Raw genomic sequence first — 11211 nt, forward strand, 5'->3', positions numbered from 1 at the left:
CCCTGACGCCTGCTGCTGTATATTTGGAGGATGTATCCACAATTCTGTGGCTGTCACCTGATGAGGCTGGTTGGTGTTGTTGTAATTACCGGTGAAATGTCACAGCCCTCGAATTGTAAATGTTGTTGTGGGTTTACTCTGCGAACACACAACCAGTGAGTGCTGAACGAGTCACGAATTGGCACGTTTCGTTTACGCGACAAACCTTACTAATTGGCTGTGTCGGCTCGTGGCGGGTTTAACGACACATTTATATATTTACGCGATCTAACCCAAAAAAGCCTCTATGCATATTTGGAGTTTGTGTGTCTCTCTCTCTCCCCGTGGTCGCCTGGATTTTCTCCAGGGTCCTTCGGTTTTCCCCTCCACATTTAGAATCAACATCACGCGTTTCGAGTATTTGACTGCTATAAATGTCCACGTGATGGTGATGATAATCCCACCACCGTCCGACGAGATTGTCACATTTACTGGCTGTATAGCAAAATAAAAAACACAATTACTTCACTATGCGAGTTATAACATGTGCTACAGGCTCTGCACTAGCTTAGTCCAGCACTGCAACGGATGCGATATAAACTTCTGATTGTGAACTTCTTCCCCCGTGACGACCGCCCCTTGCGCTTGTACGATGGGCGACGCGGAGACCGGCCGCGCTCGGCTATTCTGCTTCCCATTTCTTTCACCGAGTCCAAGTTCGTTTTTTTTGCTTGCCGCGTTCTCGCTTTTGCCGTGCGCCCCTCCGCAGCGAATTCGCAGGCCGAGAAGCCTAAGCGGGCGATGTGGGACTTCGGCAAGGCAAAGGGCGACGACGATGCCGGGTCCACCAAGCCCGGCGGCGTTGCCGTCGAGGGGGAGAAGCAGCAGCAGCTGCAGCAGGAGACGAAGCAACAGGAAGGTTCCTTTTTCAAAATGTTCTCGGGGAAAGAGGCGACGGGCGCCGCCGACGGGAAGAACGACAGGGGGGAGGACGGCTCCCGCGAGCCGGCGGGGAGACGCGACGCGACGGCAGCTGCGACGGCGGGCGGCACGGCGGGGCAGCAGCAACAGCAGAAGGAGAGCGGAGGGTCCTTCTCGTTGAAGCAGATGTTCGGCGGGAAGGACTCGGCGGCACCGGCGGCCGACGAGGAGTCGGCGCAGAACGCGGCGGGGAAAGCCGAGCCGGCGATGAACGGCCCCGTCGCCAAAACGACGCTGCCCGCCTCTCGGGGAAGATCCGCGGAGAAGCCACGCGCGTCGCAGGTGACCCCACAGTCGTCGGCCGCCCCGCTCGCTCTCTTTCGCTCTCACTCGCTCACTTCCTCGCTCACTCGCTTACTTCCTCGCTCACTCGTGAGTTCATCACCCGATGGTCAAACCGATGTATGTAATTCTCAGAGCTGGCATTTAGCCGAAAGCACAACCAATTTGTTGAGCGGGCTGAGATGACCAGCTCGCGATGTGAGAGAAGCCAGTTTCATCACAACGCAGCCTGAACGAGTATATATCGGTCCCTAAGTCTGTAGTCTTCTGTGAGTCTATGGGTCTCTATGGCACTCTCTGTGAGTCTACGGGTCCCTATGTAAGTCTGTAGGCCTCTGTGAGTCTATGGGTCTCTATGGCACTCTCTGTGAGTCTACGGGTCCCTATGTAAGTCTGTAGGCCTCTGTGAGTCTATGGATCTCTATGTGAGTCTGTTGGTCTCGATGTGAGTCTGTGTGTTAACCTGTGCGTCTCTGCGTCAGTCCGTGGGTCTCGATGTGAGTCCGTGGGTCTGTGTGCAAACCTGTGGGTCTCTACGTGAGTCCGTGGGTCTCTGTGTGGTGCTGTGGGTCTGTATGCGAGCCTATGGATCTCTATGTGAGTCCGTGGGTCTCGATGTGAGTCCGTGGGTCTGTGTGCGAACCTGTGGGTCTCTACGTGAGTCTGTGGGTCTCTGTGTGGTGCTGTGGGTCTGTATGCGAGTCTGTGGGTCTCTATGTGAGTCCGTGGGTCTGTGTGCGAACCTGTGGGTCTCTGCGTGAGCCACTGGTGACCGGGCCGAGACCATCGACTCATTAGATGAGAGAAGCCGGTGTCTCATCATGGGCAGCGGCTGAAACCCGGGGTTCAATCCCAGGCTCTCAGCGCCCACCGGCAAAGCCCCCTGACCTCCAAGCCACGTGGATCTCACCTTTTATTTTATTTTGAACGATGCTGCGTTTTGCTCGCCGCCATGTCGTCGTTGATGGATGGCGCATCTGTACTTTTTATTTTTAGTGGAGATTTTAAATTTAGTATTTCTTGGGAAACGGCGTGGTTCACCACCGGCACTTGTTATGCCGAATCTTGCACTTTTTTGGGTTCCTTCGTTGGCTAAAACTTTTTTAAAGATCTTGATTTGAAGCTTTCGTGACTGCAGGAATTCATACTTTTTGGTTCTTTCAGTAAAGTCTCGTAGATAGACAATAAGTAATATAATTTTTTTTTAAAGACGCTTTAATTAAATGTACCATACTAGTAATGGCCCCAAAGCTTGCCATAACGTAAGGGACCGTGGTCAATTACAGCCAACGTCAGTTTACCGTGGACAAATAGACCCAAGCCGAAACATAACATGTACAAAATAATGTTTAAAATATGTTTTTTTAATTTTTTATGATAGAATATAGTATTGTCATCAGTATGACATAAGTATACCAAGTTTGCAGTTGATACCACATTGGGAAGTGGGTAAAAATTGAGTTACAAGATTTGAGGATACAAAAACGACAACAACGACAACAGACAGAGTGAGTTAAATAAAAGCGTGTAAAAAATGTACCCGTAAAAACAAAGTTTTTCACTATAAATCCTTTTTATGCGTGTTCAATGGGCCACAACCCAGCCCACATTGGTCTTTGAAACGGGCGGCTAGAGTCCTCTCGTCCTCTGGCTTGAGATGGCTGCCACCTATGGGTCAGATGATTGTCTGCCACCATTAAGCAATTGGTAATTAAATATAAAAAAAAATTCCTAAAAGGTGTAAAATTTTGGAACATTTTTTTTCACGAAAATACATTGTCACACACAACGAGTCTGTGTGCAAAATGTCAGCTCGATTGGATCACGGGAAGTGGGTTAAAAAACGACCGAAAGATTTGCACGGTCGTAAGCGCGCAAGCAAGCGAACTTAATATAAAGGATTTACAAATAGCCGAGGTCGCCTACCCTACCCTCTCTGCGATCTTACATTCACTTGCAAATTCCATCCCTAGCCCCGCCCACCTACCCTTGGGTTGTACCCACCACAAAAGTTGGTTGCAGTAACTCTCTCGCTACATTTCCTCCTCGGCAGTCCGCCTGCTGTGTTGTTTCACCTGAAGACGGTGGCTTGTGTGCCTATCGAAACGTCGTGATTTATTAGTTATTTTTTTATATTCTTGGTTCTTTCGGTAAAGAAAATTTGAAACTTTTAAAATCCTTTATATTAAGTTCGCTTGCTTGCGTGCTTGCGTGCTTGCTTGCTTGCTTACGACCGTGCAAATCTTTCGGTCGTTTTCTAACCCACTTCCCGTGATCTAATCGAGCTGACATTTTGCACACAGACTCGTTGTGCGAGACAATTAATGTTCGTGAAAAAAATTCAAAATTTTTACACTGTTTAGGGAAAACAAATTAAATATTTAATTACCAATTGCTTAATACTGGCAGACAATCATCTGACCCATAGGTGGCAGCCATCTCAAGCCAGAGGACGAGAGGACTCTAGCCGCCACGCATATAAAGGATTTAGAGTGAAAAACTTTGTTTTTACGGGTTATACTTGTTTCAAATTTTCTTGCCATGGATTTCACACCTGATAACGATTGCTTGTGTTGCAGTCGAAACGTCGTGAGAATTTTTTATTGTTTTATATTATTTTATTTCCCTTTTATGTGACTTTACCGAAAGAACCAAGAATATGAATCCCTGCAGTCACGAAAGCTTTAAATAAAAATTTCAGTTATTTTTTTGAATTTTAAAATATTTTTCATTGATATGATTTCTTCCCATGTTTTCCCCATAATACTCGAATTGCAAAACGTCGTAGTGGGTTTACTCTCCAGCACACCGGTTTGTGCTGAACTAGTGACGAATCGGCACGTTCTGTTTACGCAACAAACCTTACTAAGTGTCCGTGTCGGGTTGTGGCGGGTTTAACGACACTTTCATATTTACGCGATCTAACCCAAAACAACCTCTGTTGTGTGTTACATTGGTCATGAACGCCTCCTACTACTACTACCACCACGTGTTCAACTTTTTGTATTTTTAAATCCTTTATATTAAGTTCGCTTGCTTGCTTGCGTGCTTGCTTGCTTACGACCGTGCAAATCTTTCGGTCGTTTTTTAACCCACTTCCCGTGATCCAATCGAGCTGACATTTTGCACACAGACTCGTTGTGCGAGACAATTGATGTTCGTGAAAATTTTTTTCCAAAATTTTACACTGTTTAGGGAAAACAAATTAAATATTTAATTACCAATTGCTTAATACTGGCAGACAATCATCTGACCCATAGGTGGCAGCCATCTCAAGCTAGAGGACGAGAGGACTCTAGCCGCCACGCATATAAAGGATTTAGAGTGAAAAACTTTGTTTTTACGGGTTATGCTTATTTTCTCTGATGCGTTACGTCCGTCACGGACACGGTGTGTGACACGCGAATTCACAGCATCTTAGCTCACAGGGCTCTTCAGATTGAACTGAAACTGAACCTTACTGCTGCCGCCGCCGCTGCCGCTGCTGCTACCGCTGCTAGTACTGCTGCTACTGCTGCTGCTACTACTACTGCTACTACTACTGCTAGTACTGCGACTACTGCTGCTGCTACTACTACTGCTGCTACTACCGCTGCTACTGCTGCTACTACTACTACTGCTGCTACTACCGCTGCTACTGCTGCTACTACTACTGCTGCTACTACTACTGCTGCTACTGCTACTACTGCTGCTACTACTACTGCTGCTACTGCTACTACTGCTGCTACTACTACTACTGCTGCTACTACCGCTGCTACTGCTGCTACTACTACTGCTGCTACTACTACTGCTGCTACTGCTACTACTGCTGCTACTACTACTGCTGCTACTGCTACTACTGCTGCTACTACTACTACTGCTGCCGCTGCTGCTACTACTACCGCTGCTACTGCTACTACTGCTGCTACTACTACTGCTGCTACTACCGCTGCTACTACTACTACCGCTGCTGCTACCGCTGCTAGTACTGCTGCTACTGCTGCTACTACTGCTACTACTACTGCTGCTACTACTGCTACTACTACTGCTGCTACTGCTACTACTGCTGCTACTACCGCTGCTACTGCCGCTGTTGCTACTACTGCTGCTACTGCCGCTGCTACTACTACTGCTGCTACTACAGCTACTACTACCGCTGCTACTGCTGCTATTACCGCTAGTGCCGCTGCTGCTACTGCTGCTGCTACTACTACCGCTGTTACTGCCGCTGCTACTACCGCTGCTGCTACCGCTGCTACTGCCGCTGCTGCTACTACTGCTGCTGCTACTGCTACTGCTGCTACTGCTGCTGCTACTACTACCGCTGCTACTGCCGCTGCTAGTACTGCTACTACTGCTGCTACTACTACTGCTGCTACTACCGCTGCTACTACTACTACCGCTGCTGCTACCGCTGCTAGTACTGCTGCTACTACTGCTACTACTACTGCTGCTACTACTGCTACTACTACTGCTGCTACTGCTACTACTGCTGCTACTACCGCTGCTACTGCCGCTGTTGCTACTACTGCTGCTACTGCCGCTGCTACTACTACTGCTGCTACTACAGCTACTACTACCGCTGCTACTGCTGCTATTACCGCTAGTGCCGCTGCTGCTACTGCTGCTGCTACTACTACCGCTGTTACTGCCGCTGCTACTACCGCTGCTGCTACCGCTGCTACTGCCGCTGCTGCTACTACTGCTGCTACTACTGCTACTACTACCGCTGCTACTGCTGCTATTACCGCTAGTGCCGCTGCTGCTACTGCTGCTGCTACTACTACCGCTGCTACTGCCGCTGCTACTACCGCTGCTGCTACCGCTGCTACTGCCGCTGCTGCTACTACTGCTACTACTACTGCTGCTACTACTACTGCTGCTACTACCGCTGCTACTACTACTACCGCTGCTGCTACCGCTGCTAGTACTGCTGCTACTACTGCTACTACTACTGCTGCTACTGCTACTACTGCTGCTACTACCGCTGCTACTGCCGCTGTTGCTACTACTGCTGCTACTGCCGCTGCTACTACTACTGCTGCTACTACAGCTACTACTACCGCTGCTACTGCTGCTATTACCGCTAGTGCCGCTGCTGCTACTGCTGCTGCTACTACTACCGCTGTTACTGCCGCTGCTACTACCGCTGCTGCTACCGCTGCTACTGCCGCTGCTGCTACTACTGCTGCTACTACTGCTACTACTACTGCTGCTACTGCTGCTGCTACTACTACCGCTGCTACTGCCGCTGCTACTACCGCTGCTGCTACCGCTGCTACTGCCGCTGCTACTACTACTGCTGCTACTACTGCTACTACTACCGCTGCTACTGCTGCTATTACCGCTAGTGCCGCTGCTGCTACTGCTGCTGCTACTACTACCGCTGCTACTGCCGCTGCTACTACCGCTGCTGCTACCGCTGCTACTGCCGCTGCTGCTACTACTGCTGCTACTACTGCTACTACTACTGCTGCTACTGCTGCTGCTACTACTACCGCTGCTACTGCCGCTGCTACTACCGCTGCTGCTACCGCTGCTACTGCCGCTGCTACTACCGCTGCTGCTACCGCTGCTGCTGCTACTGCCGCTGCTACTGCTGCTACTACTGCTACTACTACTACTGCTGCTACTGCCGCTGCTACTACCGCTGCTGCTACCGCTGCTACTGCCGCTGCTACTACCGCTGCTGCTACTGCCGCTGCTACTGCTGCTGCTACTGCCGCTGCTACCGCTGCTACTACCGCTGCAAGGGTAACCAACCACGGCGTGTCACACCGCAGCCGGCGGCAGAGGTCGGAGCGGACGTCCACGAGGCGGCGGGAGAGGCGGCGGACGTGAGCGGGAAGGAGCCGCAGGGCTTCTTCAGCTTCCTGAAGAAGGTGCGTGACCACCTGCTGGCGGGGACACACAGACAAAGATACCCCGTGTAGCCTGCGACGGACTGTTGGGGCAAGTGCTGTTAGCGAGCGGCACCTATGAAGGCCGGCACGGCACACGAGGGGGTGGCCAGCACCACGCCCGGCCGCCTTTGTCTCCCGAGTGGTGATGTTTAAACATCGCACCAGGTACTCATTTGAGGCTGAGTCGACCTAGGGGAGCCATAGGACCGGTTCTGATCATCGTCACTGGTGTTGGCCTTGAGCAGGAATCGAACTCGGGTCGCCGGGTTCGTAGCGCAGCGTAGCGCTGACTGCTACACCACCGCTCCTGCACACACAAAGATCCCCCGTGTAGGCTTAACAGACTGTAGGGGCAAATGCTGTTAGCGAGCACCTATGAAGGCCGGCACTGTGGCACACGAGGGGCTGGGTGGCCAGCAGCACGCCCGGCCGCCTTTGTCTTCCCCAGTGACGATGTTCACACATCGCACCAGGTTACTCGTTTGAGGCTGAGTCGACCTAGGGGAGGCATAGGAACGGTTCTGACCATCGTCACCGGTGTTGGCCCTCGTGTGACCTCCCCTCCTTCATGCGCCCCTCCACGTACCTTTACACCCTCCCCCTCTCCCGTGCGTCCCCCACCTCCCCCCTGGGCCCCCCTCCCCCTTCCCCCGTGCCCCCCCTCCCCACCCCTTGCACCCCCCCCATCATGCGCCCCCCCTCCACCCCCCCCCACGCGCCCCCCCCCGTACACCCCCCCTCTACCCCCCCCTCCACCCGCAGGGCTCCAGCGACATGACGGACGGGGCGGGCCACAGCGGCGGGCTGCTGCGGCTGCAGTCGGTGAGTCTGCACGAGTCGGTGGACGAGGGGCTTCCCTCCGACTCCGCGTCCCTCTCCGACACTCGCTCCTCTTCGGCCGCGTCAGCCGCGGCCTTCGGGGGCTTCTTCAGGTCCATGGTGAGCGCGTCAGGACGTGCGTGTGTCCACGTGCGTGTCCGTGTGCGTGTGTGTGTGTGTGCCCGCGTGCCCGCGTGCGTGTCCACGTGCGTGCGTGCGTGTCCACGTGCGTGTCCGCGTGCGTGCGTGTCCGCGTGCGTGCGTGCGTGTCCACGTGCGTGTCCGCGTGCGTGCGTGTCCGCGTGCGTGCGTGCGTGTCCGCGTGCGTGTCCACGTGCGTGTCCGCGTGCGTGCGTGTCCGCGTGCGTGCGTGTCCACGTGCGTGTCCGCGTGCGTGCGTGTCCGCGTGCGTGCGTGCGTGTCCACGTGCGTGTCCGCGTGCGTGCGTGTCCGCGTGCGTGTCCGCGTGCGTGCGTGCCCGCGTGCGTGTCCACGTGCGTGTCCGTGTGTGCGTGCGTGTGTGTGTGTGCCCGTGTGCGTGCCCGCGTGCGTACGTGCGTGCGTGGAACTTCTTTCGCACCGTACGTAGCCGGCCGTGCCCATCGGAGGGCGCGGGTAAAGCCTGCCGTGAGAGCCGTTTGCTTATTTTCCTTTTTGTGTCGATTCCACGTCAAGTCCGGGCCACGCGCACCGCCGGACGGGGGGGTAGAGTCGGTTGTTTCAAGTTTTCAAGTTTCATGTATTAGGTATAAGCCCTGTGAGCCATGCGGCTCTTGAGTCGGGTGCAACCGCAACAAACTAAATATGAACTGAGAACATCTTAAAGCGACGACGCGCAACAGAAACATCCTGAATAAACCAGCAAATCTTCCAAAGGGCAGCAGACGTGGGGCAGGGCGGGGGGGGGGGGGGGGGGGGGGGCAGGGTGAGCGGGGAGGGAAGGGCAGGGAGGCCTGGACAGAAGCCCCCCGAGACGGACAGAGGAGGCTCAAGATGAGCGGCAGGGAGAGAGTGAACATCGCCACTGGGGAGACAAAGGCGTCCGGCCGTGGTGCTGGCCACCCAGCCCCTCGTGTGCCGTGCCGGCCTTCGTAGGTGCTGGGTTCGATCGCGTAAATATATAAATGTGTCGTTAAACCCGCCACCTCCCGACACGGCCAACTAGTAAGGGCTGTCACGTAAACAGAACGTGCCAATTCGTCACTAGTACAGCACTAGTGTGTAGTATAGTGTATAGTGAAGTGTATAGTGTAGTGTATAGTGTAGTGTATAGTGTAGTGTATAGTGAAGTGTATAGTGTAGTGTATAGTGTAGTGTATAGTGTAGTGTATAGTGAAATGTATAGTGTAGTGTATAGTAGTGGAGTGTATAGTAGTGTAGTGTATAGTGTAGTGTATAGTAGTGTAGTGTATAGTAGTGTAGTGTATAGTAGTGTAGTGTATAGTGTAGTGTATAGTAGTGTAGTGTATAGTAGTGGAGTGTATAGTAGTGTAGTGTATAGTGTAGTGTATATTGTAGTGTATAGTAGTGTAGTGTATAGTGTAGTGTGTAGTAGTGTAGTGTATAGTAGTGTAGTGTATAGTGTAGTGTATAGTAGTGTAGTGTGTAGTAGTGTAGTGTGTAGTAGTGTAGTGTGTAGTAGTGTAGTGTATAGTGTAGTGTATAGTAGTGTGTAGTGTAGTGTGTAGTAGTGAATTGTATAGTAGTGTAGTGTATAGTAGTGTAGTGTATAGTGTAGTGTATAGTAGTGTAGTGTATAGTGTAGTGTGTAGTGTAGTATATTATTAGTACAGCACACCGGTGTATTGGAGAGCCAAGCCACAACATTTACAATCTGAGTTACGACGTTTCACCAGCAATTACAACCAGCTTCATCAGGCAACAGCCAGATTTGTGGAGAAGTCCACCTGGTTCGTTCCTTATACAGAGGCGTAGATGTGACGACAACACTCGTACGCTCTCCGTGTGCTGTACTAGTATACTACACTATACACTACTATAAACTACACTATACACTACACTATACACTACTATACACTACACTATACACTACACACTAGTGCTGTACTAGTGACGAATTGGCACGTTCTGTTTACGTGACAACCCTTACTATTTGGCTGTGTTGGGCGGTGGCGGGTTTAACAACACAACATTCATATATTTACGCGATCAAACGCCCAAAAAAAACCTGTGTTGGTATTGGTCGTGAAAGCCTCCTACAGCCTGTTAAACAGCCTGTTGAGGCTATACGGGGGATCTTTATCTTTATGTCTAGATTTGAAGCTTTCGTGACTGCAAGGATTCATACTCTTAGTTCTTTCGGTAAAGTCACGTAGGTAAAAAAATGAAATTAAAATTAATAAAAAGAAAAAAAGTAAAACAAAAATAGGGAAAAACAAATAAATAAATAATAACTATTTTATAAAGAACTATATAGAAATTTAATAATAAATAATAACAAATAATTTCATTTTTTTACCTACGTGACTTTACCGAAAGAACTAAGACTACTTTGTCTTTGTGTGCGGGGTGTGGTGGGTGGGCTTGTGTTGACCTCGCGTGCGCAGGGAGGCAAGAGGACTGCTACGGTCGCGACGCAGACAGAGCCGGTACAAGTGTTGCCCATCAAGGACAACCCCTTCAGCTTCCGCAAGAAGATGTGACGGCACGCGGCCAAACAGCAATCGGCGCGGCGGGTGACGTTCAACTCCTGCCGCGTCTTCACGGTCACCGGCCACGGGAGCGAAGGCGCCGCGGGCAACGGCGGCGGTGATCCGGTGCCAACAGGGATGAACACGAGGGTTGGGGAGGGGGCGACGTGGTGGGGAGGGGTGGGGATTGTGTGGAATTAAAAAAAAAATTACGAAAAATTTGTATCTACATTTTAAGTTGAACACGTAGGCTTTCGCGAACATGAAAAAAACCTTCATCATGGGACCTCCTTTGCCAGTACAAAAATATACTAATAGGGTTTTTCCCCTTTTTTCTGGCAACAAAACTGACACCTTTTGCAAGGACTCATGCTCACATTAACCACAATACTTGCAGTCAAATGCAAACAAAACAATACTCTGATCATTTATGCATTGTCTTTGAAACTGATTGGTCCACACCAGAGACAGCTTTCTTTGGAGCCTCGTCCCATATGGTGTTCGACCAGATGACGCCAAAAGGCGCCAAAAGGCAGTCATCTGGTGTGGACGCCAAAAGTGCTTGCAAAAGGTGTCAGTTTTGTTGCCAGAAAAAAGGGGAAAAACCCTATTAGTAT

The 11211-nt window shown here is 51.1% G+C and overlaps 1 protein-coding gene across 1 annotated transcript in view; it reads left to right on the forward strand.

Annotated features, from left to right (window-relative positions):
* The window catches only part of LOC133357965 (uncharacterized), a 33825-nt gene extending 23086 nt beyond the window's left edge, over positions 1-10739 (forward strand). Inside the window, exons 3-6 of the mRNA XM_061576191.1 lie at positions 749-1242; positions 7005-7103; positions 7887-8063; positions 10511-10739. Coding sequence (XP_061432175.1) covers positions 749-1242; positions 7005-7103; positions 7887-8063; positions 10511-10606 — 866 coding nt within the window. The 3' untranslated portion in view covers positions 10607-10739. The remainder of the gene's footprint in view (positions 1-748; positions 1243-7004; positions 7104-7886; positions 8064-10510) is intronic.
* Positions 10740-11211: the final 472 nt, after the last annotated feature.

Source organism: Lethenteron reissneri, chromosome 60 (genome assembly GCF_015708825.2).
Source record: "Lethenteron reissneri isolate LAM-NWPU_2019-01 chromosome 60, ASM1570882v1, whole genome shotgun sequence".
NCBI classification, from domain to species: domain Eukaryota; kingdom Metazoa; phylum Chordata; class Hyperoartia; order Petromyzontiformes; family Petromyzontidae; genus Lethenteron; species Lethenteron reissneri.